General features: G+C 40.4%; 1 protein-coding gene across 1 annotated transcript in view; it reads right to left on the minus strand.

Moving 5' to 3' along the window:
* The window catches only part of LOC137272713 (lymphocyte antigen 75-like), a 62,431-nt gene that overhangs the window by 43,271 nt on the left and 5,490 nt on the right, over positions 1-13,670 (minus strand). Inside the window, exons 4-16 of the mRNA XM_067805097.1 lie at positions 13,412-13,566; positions 12,638-12,861; positions 8,471-8,550; positions 6,768-6,871; positions 6,240-6,375; positions 5,956-6,029; positions 4,496-4,627; positions 4,022-4,120; positions 2,988-3,146; positions 2,267-2,358; positions 1,051-1,207; positions 863-898; positions 201-374 (exon numbers count right to left, since the gene is read on the minus strand). Of these exons, the coding sequence (XP_067661198.1) occupies positions 201-374; positions 863-898; positions 1,051-1,207; positions 2,267-2,358; positions 2,988-3,146; positions 4,022-4,120; positions 4,496-4,627; positions 5,956-6,029; positions 6,240-6,375; positions 6,768-6,871; positions 8,471-8,550; positions 12,638-12,861; positions 13,412-13,566 (1,622 nt within the window). The remainder of the gene's footprint in view (positions 1-200; positions 375-862; positions 899-1,050; positions 1,208-2,266; positions 2,359-2,987; positions 3,147-4,021; positions 4,121-4,495; positions 4,628-5,955; positions 6,030-6,239; positions 6,376-6,767; positions 6,872-8,470; positions 8,551-12,637; positions 12,862-13,411; positions 13,567-13,670) is intronic.

Genomic DNA, 13,670 nt, shown 5'->3' on the forward strand with positions numbered 1-13,670 from the left:
GTCGGACAACCTGATCTAATCCGGAATTCCCATAGGGAGCCTGCACTGAGGTCGGACAACCTGTTCTACTCTGGAATTCCCAAAGACATCTAACTTTGGGTCTTACTAGTACTTGTACTGATGTCTGCAAAGCTGATCTACCAAACAACACTGTGGACATTTTGCACACAAGAATATTCATGATCTGCAGATGTATTTACCTTGCAGAAAGGTTTGTTCTTTTGGCCCATCTATGCTGACCAGGTCGGAACCCCGCCTGAGGCAGTCAGCCCTGGCATCAACCCAGTTCTTGGTAGCACCAACTATGACTTGGTAGCAGGAACTCTCCATGCCGTTGAAGATCCAGTTGGGTCCACATCGGTAAGACCAGGGTGCTGAAACAGATCTGACACACTGCTGAAACATGTACATATACAGTCAGTGGAAAGGGTGAAGGTCATTTAACACCCCAGGACCCCATTTCACAAAGCTCTGGTAAGCTTAAGATCTCATAGCTTTTCCTGTAGCATTCGTTCGTCCAATATTGTAACATAGAGGTACGAACGCTAAAAGAAAAATTACGAGGGCTTTGTGAAATAGGGCCCAGGTGGCTTAAGTTCACAGTAATCACTAGTCCAGATGTATCTTAGCAATGGTGCACAATGCATGAACAACCAAGATCCATGTAAGCTTAGTAACATATTCATGTAAAAATATTACCCACTTGATTCTGACTCGCTTGCATACAATCATGCTAATATGTTCACAAGTCAAATATTAACCAGCTGTATGCTATTGACACCAGAAGTGTTTTGGATTTGGAACTACAGTGGAACATATCAACTGACATTTGCCAGCAGGGGACAATAGTTATCTCCCTTACCTGTGACAGCTGCACCTGGAGTGGCTGTGGCACCAACTGAAAGAGAACAATCAGCACATCATGAAATACCACAACATCGGATCATGAAAATTAACAAGGTATTCATATACACATACGATTCACATGGTAATTAAAGCCTGGAAGCCTTTAAGTAGTGCTTGATGATGACTTCTAACATGGTGACTCACTTGCAGGGCTCCGACAGATGAAGTTGTGTTGCTGTTTGCACCAGTTGTCTCGCCAACTGCCAGGGTATGGAGACCTGACAAACTGGGCATCAACACACTCCTGTCCAACTTGGTCATGAGAGTTGGGCTCCCCAGGGGCGAAGTTGTTGAAAGTTAGCTGGAAGTAAACCTCAGTTATTAGTGAAAACATTTGTGCCTGTTAATGTTCAAAGACATGCTCAATGCTTAGCAATGATTGGGTTGGTTTGTGGTTCATTTCCCTAAATGTGTGCAATGTTGGAAGCCATGACTAGTGTTTCCCACTGTGAATATTGCTTTAGGTACTGCCAAAGAGTGGCACGAAACAAAACTCCTCCACTATTAGGGTTTGGAGTTTACCAGAGATGAGGTTGTATTCTCCACCCAGGTAAAACCATCTTACCGGTGTATTGTCCACCCAGGTAAAACCATCTTACTGGTGTATTGCCACACTAGTAAAACCATCTTACTGGTGTATGGCCACACAGGTACAACCATCTTACTGGTGTATGGCCACACAGGTAAAACCATCTTACTGGTGTATGACCATACAGGTAAAACCATATTACTGGTGTATTGCCACACAGGTAAAACCATCTTACTGGTATATTACCACACAGGTAAAACCATCTTACTGATGTATTGCCACACAGGTAAAACCATCTTACTGGTGTATTGCCACACAGGTAAAACCATCTTACTGGTGTATGACCATACAGGTAAAACCATCTTACTGGTGTATTGCCACACAGGTAAAACCATCTTACTGGTATATTACCACACAGGTAAAACCATCTTACTGGTGTATGACCATACAGGTAAAACCATCTTACTGGTGTATTGCCACACAGGTAAAACCATCTTACTGGTATATTACCACACAGGTAAAACCATCTTACTGATGTATTGCCACACAGGTAAAACCATCTTACTGGTGTATGGCCACACAGGTAAAACCATCTTACTGGTGTATTGCCACACAGGTACAACCATCTTACTGGTATATTGCCACACAGGTAAAACCATCTAACTGGTGTATGGCCACACAGGTAAAACAATCTTACTGGTGTATGGCCACACAGGTAAAACCATCTTACTGGTGTACTGCCACACAGGTAAAACCATTTTGCAGGTGCATTGTCCACCCAGGTAAAACCATCTTACTGGTGTATTGTCCACCCAGATAAAACCAACTTACTGGTGTATTGTCCACCCAGACAAAATCATGGTTCGTTGTTTGTCGATCTCGTTTCAGTCCTATCCATGCATTTCCCTGCTGAAGCATTTTTTCTACAACATACATCCAGAGGTAGATTTTACAACAGCTCTTAAAAGGCAAGCCGTATTTAACAAAGGGAATCATGTACTGATCATATGGCTATCTGATTTCTAAAACTGAGGAAGACCCTTCTCCAAAAATCAAAAACCTTACTACCATTATAATATACTATTAATAAATGTTATCAAATTCAAAAAAATTCACAAAAGCAGTCACGTTTAAAGTTGTTTTTTCTGACCAACTCCTTGTTTGATGGCTTAAAAGTAGTGTTTTTCTGATGACAGTGACTGCCATGAAAAATGACACACTGTAACTTCTCACTTTGTCACTGAACGAGGTTGTGGTGTATTTTATTCTCAAGAAACTTGCTTCTACTGTCTACAAACTAAGAAGTTGTAGGAATAAGTTAGACTGATGAGTTTGGCAGGTGGTTAGAGCATTCACTCATATGAAGAACAAAATTTGACTCCCCACATGGGTACAATGTGTGAAACCTATTTCTGGTGTTCCCCGCCATGATATTGCTGAATATTGCTAAAAGAGGTGAAACACTAATCCCGCTCACACTCTAACATTTAATAACTTGGTTGGTGTATTTTATATCAAATAACAAAACGCCAATATTATCCCTTTGTCCTACCGATGAGGAACGACTGCTCCAAGGGGTCCCGAATAGTGGTAAGGGAACCACCACTAACACTACAGAAATTCTGCGCCATCGTCCAGTTGAGGTGGGACCCAAGGAAGTAGCAGTCTTGTCGGAACAGAACCCACTGACTTGGGCACGTCATATTGTTGGCTGAAACACATAGAACACAACATGTCAGCTCAGTTAGGTGTTCATATCCAGCATAGAAAACACTGTCTTCAACATGAGTCCCATGTTACGAATTGATCTGGAGCTAAATATAAGCAAACTGCACCTCTAAAACTGTGACATAGGGAGACAAATGTAGATATACGTGTATATGCTTGAAAACGGTATAAGAAGCTATACCAAAAAGTCGCTGTTGTGAATATATAAAGAAGTTGATAATCAAAAAAGTTTTGTCATCTCAAGTAAATAAACCAATCCTTTGAAGCCATTATGAAGGAAAGGATGTGTGAAATCATTAAAAACACAGATGTAGATACATATGTGATTACAAACTGTCCATTTTGTTGTATTTGGTGTTAATTTGAAATAAAACACAAACAAACACAAATACTTACTTCACCCCCTTTTTTGCAAAAGGACACTGGCCTCACCATTTCTTCCAAATTTGAAGTACTAAATAAATGCTCCTTCCTTTTAATCAGGAGTTAAATCATATCAGCCTTAAGAATGGTTAGTAAAAAATGTCAACAATGCCAGAAAAATGTGTTGGTAAGACTACAGAATACTGGATACCCTCTGCCATCTTTGAAAGCAAGCAAGTTTACTTTTGGTTAGGGTAAGGGTAAGGTTTACAGTCAAGAGTTTTTGTTAGGGTGACATGACACTCAACAATATGTCTGGTAGGTATCCAGTGTTCTGAAGGTGTACTAATGTGTTTTAAAACTTGTTCATTTGGACAGTGTAAATAATCTTTAATTATTATTCATTGCAACCATTGCTAATTATCAGGCATGTGCTTTGCGTGAAATTCATGAGGCTGCTTAAAACTGAACTTTAAATAGATAAAGTATACATACCCGGTTCCGTATGATTGACATACTTCTGTGCAATGGGCATTTCACACATGTAGGGCTTGATTGCATAGCAGTAGCCGTTGGACCAGGTTGCCTGCCCATCTGGAAGTACCCGGTATATTTCTGGTGATCATGGCAATGGCAACTCTTTCCCAAAACAAATAAAGTCACACACTAGTCATCTCTAACGGCGACATCAATTGTGTTATAGTGATGCAGATGAGTAAGCATGTGTTGTCTTACATAGGAATGTGACAAAGGGAGAAATACTTGCCCAGCAGTACCTGGGTACCAGGTAAGATAAGGCCAGGGATCAACTTTGGCACTAAGATGATCATAAATCCCAAACTTGAACCTAAACCCCGTCACCTGAGCTAAGTCTACATATATTTTAGTTAATTTAAACCTATTTTAGCAATACATTATAATTAGAACATGCACTGTTGTTATGTTACTGAAGACTGCTAATATAGTTACGATTTGTGACAACTCCGCAGTCAGTTCGTCCCGGGATGGGGCGTGGGAACCCCCTGTACCAGTGGGTGTAGGAGGTGGAGATGTTGAGGGAGAGGCCATCCTCCCATGTGTAGTTTCCATCTTGTAGTCGATCTGGAGAATAAAATGCCTGCTAAATATTTCCTCACTCAAATCTATACACAAAGAGAAACCTGAAAAGTTCATTTGAGCAGTAACTTATTACTCAAATGGTGCTCAATCAAACTGGGTTTTATTCCTACTTCAGTGGACTTATAATCTAGGCTGCAATTACATGGTACTGGAACAACGCTGCTTTATACTGGGAATGTCTGTCACTGATGAGTGATTCACAAGCAATAAATTGGCTTATTTAGTCTCTGTTTACCCATGTACCATGTACCAGGTTTCCGTGCCTTCCATTCTTGTGTATAATCCCCACAAATACACCTGCATCTGTAATTCTGTAAAACTTTCATTCTTGTGTATAATCCCCACAAATACACCTGCATCTGTAATCCTTTAAAACTTCCATTTTTGTGTATAATCCCCACAAATACACCTGCATCTGTAATCCTGTAAAACTTCCATTCTTGTGTATAATCCCCACAAATACACCTGCATCTGTAATCCTGTAAAACTTCCATTCTTGTGTATAATCCCCACAAATACACCTGCATCTGTAATTCTGTAAAACTTCCATTTTTGTGTATAATCCCCACAAATACACCTGCATCTGTAATCCTGTAAAACTTCCATTCTTGTGTATAATCCCCACAAATACACCTGCATCTGTAATCCTTTAAAACTTCCATTCTTGTGTATAATCCCCACAAATACACCTGCATCTGTAATTCTGTAAAACTTCCATTCTTGTGTATAATCCCCACAAATACACCTGCATCTGTAATTCTGTAAAACTTCCATTCTTGTGTATAATCCCCACAAATACACATGCATCTGTAATCCTGTAAAACTTCCATTTTTGTAGTATGGTTAAAGACTTTAAAGCATATTCATTGCATAAGATATATTCCAAAACAATTAGTCAATATTGCGCACAACATTCAGAAGACCAATCAAGGGCCATAATTCTGAGAAACATAAACTTATGATAGTTCCTCAGCATATTTTGCTAATAAATAAAAAGATCAGTGATGTATCCATACCAGGTAATGAAATAATGTGTCTCTGTTCAGTTAGGAGAGGGTGAAGGACAGAATCCGCATCTATATCCCTTGAGTTGAGAGTGAGTGAGTGAGTGAGTGAGTGAGTGAGTGAGTGAGTGAGTGAGTGAGTGAGAGTAAGATGTTTACTCACATCATTTCATGTCCACTTATGGTGGGATAACAAACGCCTTTACTTCAAGGACAGTAAAGATGCCAATCAATGAAGAACTATAAAAAATATAATAAAAGCAAAGCCAAGACTTTAAATTCCATAAGGAGAAAAGCAACTGTTACCTGAGAATCCCATCCAGGCATCGTGAATATGTAGAGCACCAAGAGCTTTCCCCATCAACAGACTTGTTTCTTGGCTGTGGAAAATAGGGTTAATTATTCAGTTTTCTGTTACAAATACAAATACATTACCAATATTTCAGCATACAACAATCATATCATATTCTAGGTCAGTAAATGGTAATGTCAATCAATCAACCAAATACAGAGACAGATCTTCTGTTTCAGGAAATAGATCACTTTCTGGCATTAAACTGTTGGATAAGGCTGCCATATAGTCTACCTACTCCTCAATAGTGAGCAGCTTCACACCCTGTTTCTTGCAGTTGTCGTTGGCCATGTACCAGGTGGTCACGCTGTCCTTTGTGTTGTGTACCTGATAGCACTTACCCCCATATACCACCCAGCCTGTCGGACATGTCCCTGGAACACACCAAACATGAACAAATACAGAGTAAATAAACTGACGAATGGGTGGAAAGATGGAAGAAAAAGATCAGTATATGAACCCTATGGCTTGATCCAGACGGTCAGTACACATACCATATGGCTTGATGCAGATGGTCAGTAAACAGCAATATCATATGGTTTGATGTAGATGGTCAGTACACATACCATATGGCTTGATGCAAATGGTCAGTACACATATCATATGGCTTGATGTAGATGGTCAGTACACATACCATATGCCTTGATGCAGATGGTCAGTAATATCATATGGTTTGATGTAGATGGTCAGTACACACACCATATGGCTTGATGAAATGGTCAGTACACATATCATATTGCTTGATGTAGATGGTCAGTACACATACCATATGGTTTGATGCAGATGTATTTCCTCTCAGTAATGCAGTTCTTTTTGTTAAAGTAGAAGTTGCTGAGTGCCACAGACTCAATACACACTTGTCCAGGCTGTCTGAAAAAGACATGAATGTGAAATTGTGAGAACATATCAAGTGGAAGATGAAAACACATGACAACTGGAACGCTTCCACAAACAGCATATAAACACGTCATCACTTGTACCAACCTACACAGGGGATCATGCACCATTGACATGTGAAGTCAAGATGTCATGCTGAGTATTCAAGGTATCATGCTGGATGTGCAAGGTGTCAAAAGGGTGATCAGGGTGTCACTGGGTTTCAAGGAAGATTATTTAAGATGTCATACTGGATGTTCAAGGTATTGTGTTGGGAGGTCAAACTGTCATGCTGGGTGTTCAAGATGCTATGCTGTGCATTCAAAGTATCATGTTGGTGTCTAAGGTGTTATGCTGAGTATTCAAAGGATTGTGTTGGTGTCCAAGGTGTTATGCTGAGCATTCAAAGGATTGTGTTGGTGTCCAAGGTGTTATGCTGAGTATTCAAAGGATCGTGTTGGTGTCCAAGGTGTTATGCTGAGTATTCAAAGGATTGTGTTGGTGTCCAAGGTGTTATGCTGAGTATTCAAAGGATTGTGTTGGTGTCCAAGGTGTTATGCTGAGTATTCAAAGGATCGTGTTTATGTCCAAGGCGTTATGCTGAGTATTCAAAGGATCGTGTTTATGTCCAAGGTGTTATGCTGAGTATTCAAAGGATCGTGTTTATGTCCAAGGTGTTATGCTGAGTATTCAAAGGATCGTGTTTATGTCCAAGGCGTTATGCTGAGTATTCAAAGGATCGTGTTTATGTCCAAGGTGTTATGCTGAGTATTCAAAGGATCGTGTTGGTGTCCAAGGTGTTATGCTGAGCATTCAAAGGATTGTGTTGGTGTCCAAGGTGTTATGCTGAGCATTCAAAGGATTGTGTTGGTGTCCAAGGTGTTATGCTGAGTATTCAAAGGATTGTGTTGGTGTCCAAGGTGTTATGCTGAGTATTCAAAGGATTGTGTTGGTGTCCAAGGTGTTATGCTGAGTATTCAAAGGATTGTGTTGGTGTCCAAGGTGTTATGCTGAGCATTCAAAGGATTGTGTTGGTGTCCAAGATGTTCTACTGAGCATTCAAAGAATCATGTTGGTGTTCAAAGTGCTGTGTGTCTCACTAAAACAGTGCTCACATTTGTTCAATCATTAGCTCAGCTACATAATGAGGGGAGAGCATAGCCAACTCACGAGGGAACCCTGCAGGATAGTACTTTCAGGGATAACATAAGGGGGCACGTTACTCAGGTAACACAAAAGCCAGGAGGACATTGTTATTTTTTTTAACAAAGAACCTAACAAACAACAACAACAATCAGCACACGTAAGACTACTTTGGGACTGAGCAGGTCAGGAACAACAAAAACAAGACTGTGTATGCTCACCACTGTTGTACCTGATAACCATTCATAGTTATGATGTTCCTGTACATACATCTGTGCATGTGTATATTTTACTTGGCCAATTCTGACTTATGTATTCCTTCAAGCCAGACCTACTACAGTGAAAAGAATAATTATGAAACTTTTTTTGAAAATTGAAAACACAAATCTGTCTAATGTATTGGTTTTGTGAGTCATCACTGTGTATGTTGGAACCCAATGGTTGACTTACACAACATCGTATGTAGATGACCAGGCCTGATACGTCATTGTGTTGTTGGTGTCTGCTGATCTGATAGTACCAGGGGTAAACTGCAAAACAGTGATAACTCAGTTGTAGAAAGAACAACAGCTAGACTGGTTTGAACTGAGAAATGAACACAAGAAAGGTCCTTCATCTACAGGTCCAGAACAAAAGACTGAGGCTTCACATCACCTTCTGGCTTGGATGTTCACGGTACAGACAGACTCCCATGTCTGAGGTAAGAAGGTGGTTCCTGATTCAAATATCAAAGACACTTGTAGATAATTGTAAGGAAAATGAGTGCATGAAAAGTTCTATACTTTTTCTTAAATATGAAATGTTTCAATTGTGCAAACTCTGATTCTATAACAATGAGAACAGGACTGTGTACACACATTCTACTCTCATTAACTGATTTGGTTTGGTTGTTTAACGCTGCACTCAGCGGTAGTGATTCTGGACCAGACACACCAGTGATCAACATTATGTGTTGACCAATTCAGAGTGCCTGACCCTCCCATCTCATTAACCTCTTACGACTAGCATGGGTTGTTGAAGATCAGTGGCGGACCCTTGTAAACTGGATTTCTGAGGGTCAGTCCTTGTAGATCCACTTTATGTTAACAAATTGAGATCCACATAAAGGAGTAAGACGCATGTCTTCATGACCAGTGGATGTCAAACTGTATAGCAGCCTAGAGTTGGGATTTTGTAAAATGTACATCATGAACATTCCCTTAGCTTGCATTATCTGAACACTGAGAAGCACACAGTTGCATAAACATTTGAGCGCAGTCTTCCAAAAGACTCTTTAAATTTTGTTCTTACCGCAAACTCCAACATTCACCACTCTGTTAATACTGAACTCATCCCTTCAATACAATGAAAGTTTTCCAGGAAGTCATTCTATGGATAGCATGTGATGAATTCAGAACTGACTGGGATTCATAACTCAATCTTAGAATTTATAAAAGTCTGGGGCAAACCTCAAAAAACACCAATGGGTTTCTAAGTAGTCTACCTTTGGACACTCCCCTGCAGTGTACATGTTATCTGCCCATGAGTGAAAGGTCTGTAACCCTATTGGTGTCTGGCAAGAGCATAGTGATGACAAAGTTGCCCTTGGAATTTACTACTAAAATAAACACATGCCTTACACTAAATGTCCCACTTTTACTACATATTTTGATGACTAATGAGGCTACTTTTATTATCACATATAAAATTTCAAATTGTACTTATTTTCTGAAAATAATATCTTCAACATGGCGATGTCAGCATCAAATACATGTACAGCCCTAACTCTGCACAACACTGAGGTGAGGGGAATAGCATTTTCCCAGCCTGTCTGAAATATGCCTTCTCTGCCTTCTCTTCCCAAAGGAAACATAGAACAAGTAACCTCTGTGGGAAGAAACTGGAAAGAAGAAACCTTGATTGAAACTTCACCCAGAACTAACCCGCTCACAAGTTTGTTTCTACATAAATGCACCTCCTCTGACCACCTGACCGATATAGTGTTAAATTCAAAATTATTCTTAAAAAAGATAAATAGATTTTGTGGACTTTCTGCAACATTTTAGGGAGATAATGTATTGTATCATTACTGATTAAACCTCCACCTATGAAACACATAAATAGGATCAAAATCCTTCTGTTGTGATCCAAAAATACAGGAAATGCTGAAGAAGGGTATTCCTATTCCAGTGGTGAACGGACAATTTCTCACTAAAGGTCAAACTAAGAAAATGGTCTTTCTTGATTGACGGTCTGTCTTTTGGGAGACTGTACTGGCTAGTGAACAGTTATCACCATAACTTAGTGGTATTTACGATATTACTTGGCAGTTTATAAAACAGAATTAATTCTGATACTTAATTACATATTCACTGATGTGTCCAGCCAGTTCATTGCCGCCATCATGTTTATATACTGAACATCATTGAAAACACACCACCTGTAAATTTTGAAATAAGGCAATAGAATGTTTTGGAAATGGAAAATTAATGGTGGGAATTTTGATAATAACACACTAGATCGTAAATAACGCTCTACAGTAAAAAACGGATCGTTCGAACACATCATCGAACACATCACATGAAAACAACAAAATTCATGCACACACGAAGGGCACAAATTGCATGCAGAAAGCATGCTGTTCAGGGGTATAAATGACCTTCGGCACAAAACCGTTCTCATTTTCGCAGTACTTTCGTAAGTAAAGTTTTTTCGCCATGCCAAGATTGTCACCAGAGGAACGAGAACAGGCCTTGGGTATGTTGCAGGTCGGCGCTTCAAGCAGAAACATTGCACGACGATTTGGGTGTCATCATTCGACCATTCTGAGGCTTGCTAACAGATACCAACAAACAGGAACCAGCAGGGACCGGCAACGCCCAGGTCAGGCACGTGTTACCACCCCTCGTCAAGATCGAGACATTGTACGGCGCCATATTCGGGATCGAACCTTGCCCGCTGCCAGAACCGCCAACGCTGTCCAGGGTCGACGTGGTTTGATCAGCGCTTCCACCGTCCGACGCCGTCTCCGTGCGGCAGGGTTACGTTGTCGACGCCCTTACGTTGGACCCATCCTGACTGACAGGCATCGCCGTGAACGCCGACAATGGGCTGAACAGCATCGTGTGTGGTTGTTACGACGTTGGCATGGTGTGGTGTTCTCCGACGAGTCGCGTTTTCACTTGCGAAATGCTGACGGGCGTCTACGGGTATGGCGTCGACGGGGTGAACGTTATCATCAGGATTGTGTTGTGCAAACCGATCGGTGGGGTGCAGACAGCATTATGGTGTGGGGAGGGATAAGTTATCACCACAGAACCGCTCTGATTGTTTGTCGTGGCAGAGTGAATGCCGTTTACTACCGTGACAACATTCTTCAGAACAACGTTGTTCCCTTCTTTCACCAGCATCAAGATCTACACACATTTCAACATGACAATGCACGAGCCCACAATGCACGTGTTTCGATACAGTATCTGGCTAACAACAACATTCCTCTACTTCATTGGCCTGCATTGTCACCAGATTTGTCACCCATCGAACACTAGTGGGATTACATCGGCCAACGCCTCGCACGTCATCCGCAGATCAACAACCTTGGGGAACTCGACAATGCCTTGCAGCAAGAGTGGAATGCAGTGCCTCAGGACTTTATTCAGAGACTTATCCGTTCAATGAGGAGACGTTGCACAGCTTGTGTTGCTGCTAACGGGGGTCATACACGCTACTGACTTTCCATTTTGACCCCATCTTTATTTCATTGTCAGCTGCATTAAATCTTCACTGTTTTGCTTGATTGTTTTTTGCTTCTTTTCTTTATCAAACATTGGTCTACACAAATATGTAAAATTTACATAGATTGCTCACTTCTGCTCTTAGAAATCCACAATTTTAGGGGTGGTGCGTTTTCAATGATGTTCAGTATATATATGCATCAGAAGGGGATCGTAGCAGTATAAATCGATGTTGTCATGTTTATATATATATGCATCAGAAGGGCATCGTAGCAGTATAAATCGATGTTGTCATGTTTATATATATGCTTCAGAAGGGGATCGTAGCAGTATAAATCGATGTTTTCTCACAATTAACTGTAACAGTTATCGCCATTTTGAATTTCTCTTGCCATTTGTGAAATAATGCATAGATTTACATCAATCATACAGTAACCTTGAATAACTGATTTAGTGACTATGTGGGTGCTTCTTTTAGTTTTACTGTCATGACTGGGAATGAAAAACAGTTAATGACTTGTGAACTTGAACTTGCTACTACATAGGTCCATTAATTCAATTTTCTTTTGCTGTCCTTTATTGTCAAACACCGAGGGTAGATGCACTGACCCCATACCGAGACTGCTATATTGGCTTTTAGCTAGCCAATAGGAAAACATATTGGTTAAGGCTTTTGGTCGTTATGCCAAAGACCGGGTTCAATCCTCCTCATTGGTTCAATGTGTTATCCTTGTGTTATCCTTCCACATCCCCCGACATGATATTGTTGGAATATTGCTTAAAGCGGCGTAAAACCCAACTCACTCATTCTCCCGTGGTCTCAGACTCAGATACAATAAGAACTTTCTTTGTCACTTCAAAGCACCATTAACATCACATGCCAGCCTCCTGGTGCCTCGCTCACCTGATCAGTAAACGCCGTCCATACATTGTTGTCACTTGTCCTGCAGTCTATCAAATCTCCCATCAACATCAGCTCCACCAAACTTCTCGGTGACGGTAAGTCGCCGCCATTTTGTTGGCATGATGTCCTCGCGTCTTGCCAGGTGCTTTTCGTGTTGAACAGTTTATAACACTTCCCATAAATGTCCCTCCAACCGTCAGCTTCGTTGCAGAGATCATATGTATCTGGTACATAATATATCGCACGTTTAGCTAGGGATAAACTCATTTCAAATAACGTCAGCGAAATTGTATATCAGAGATTATACATGTTTGTAGACTTTCATACAGTAGTTATCACTGACGAATATCTCATGACATAGCTTAAGTGAAAAGTATGTCGTGTTATTCCTGTAGTTGCACAACATCCCTTGTTACGCCTGTGCGATACGCCTGTTGATGAACAATATACGGTGTTATGCCTATAGCTGATAAATATCTCGTGTTAAGCTGTAACTTAAAATATTTCTTACTACACTCCTAGCTGAAAACTATCTCGTATTATAGCTGAAGCTAGGAAAATATATGATGTTATACGTGTAGCTTAAAAACTGAAACATTTCTCATTTTAATTGAATGAGTTGTGTTATTAAGGAGCATTCCCGACTCACGGATATGCAAATGAGTGGTGACATTTTGGATTTGTTTGACGTAAATGGAGGAATTTAACTGATCGCGTTTCTTAAAAATACAAACAATTCAAGTCAAAAGGCTTGAAACAATGTCAACACCTCACCTGCAGATCTTTCGCAAATGGTAGGTATGGCCGATGTACATGGGGTAAAATTAATCTGTCCTCGAGAAAACCCGAATCCGTATATTAACGCACAAAAGTACTTCCGCTGGATGTATGTCGACGTGAAGGTCGGCTGTTGGTTACTGTACCAGTGACTGGAGAGATATATATTAATATATGTATACATAACAGGCATATGAAGAATGAGGACAATATTTGGAAACTCATTTTCGCCTCATCCTTCATCTATTGTCCAAAC

This window comes from Haliotis asinina, chromosome 2 (assembly GCF_037392515.1).
Source record: "Haliotis asinina isolate JCU_RB_2024 chromosome 2, JCU_Hal_asi_v2, whole genome shotgun sequence".
Classification (NCBI taxonomy): Eukaryota; Metazoa; Mollusca; class Gastropoda; order Lepetellida; family Haliotidae; genus Haliotis; species Haliotis asinina.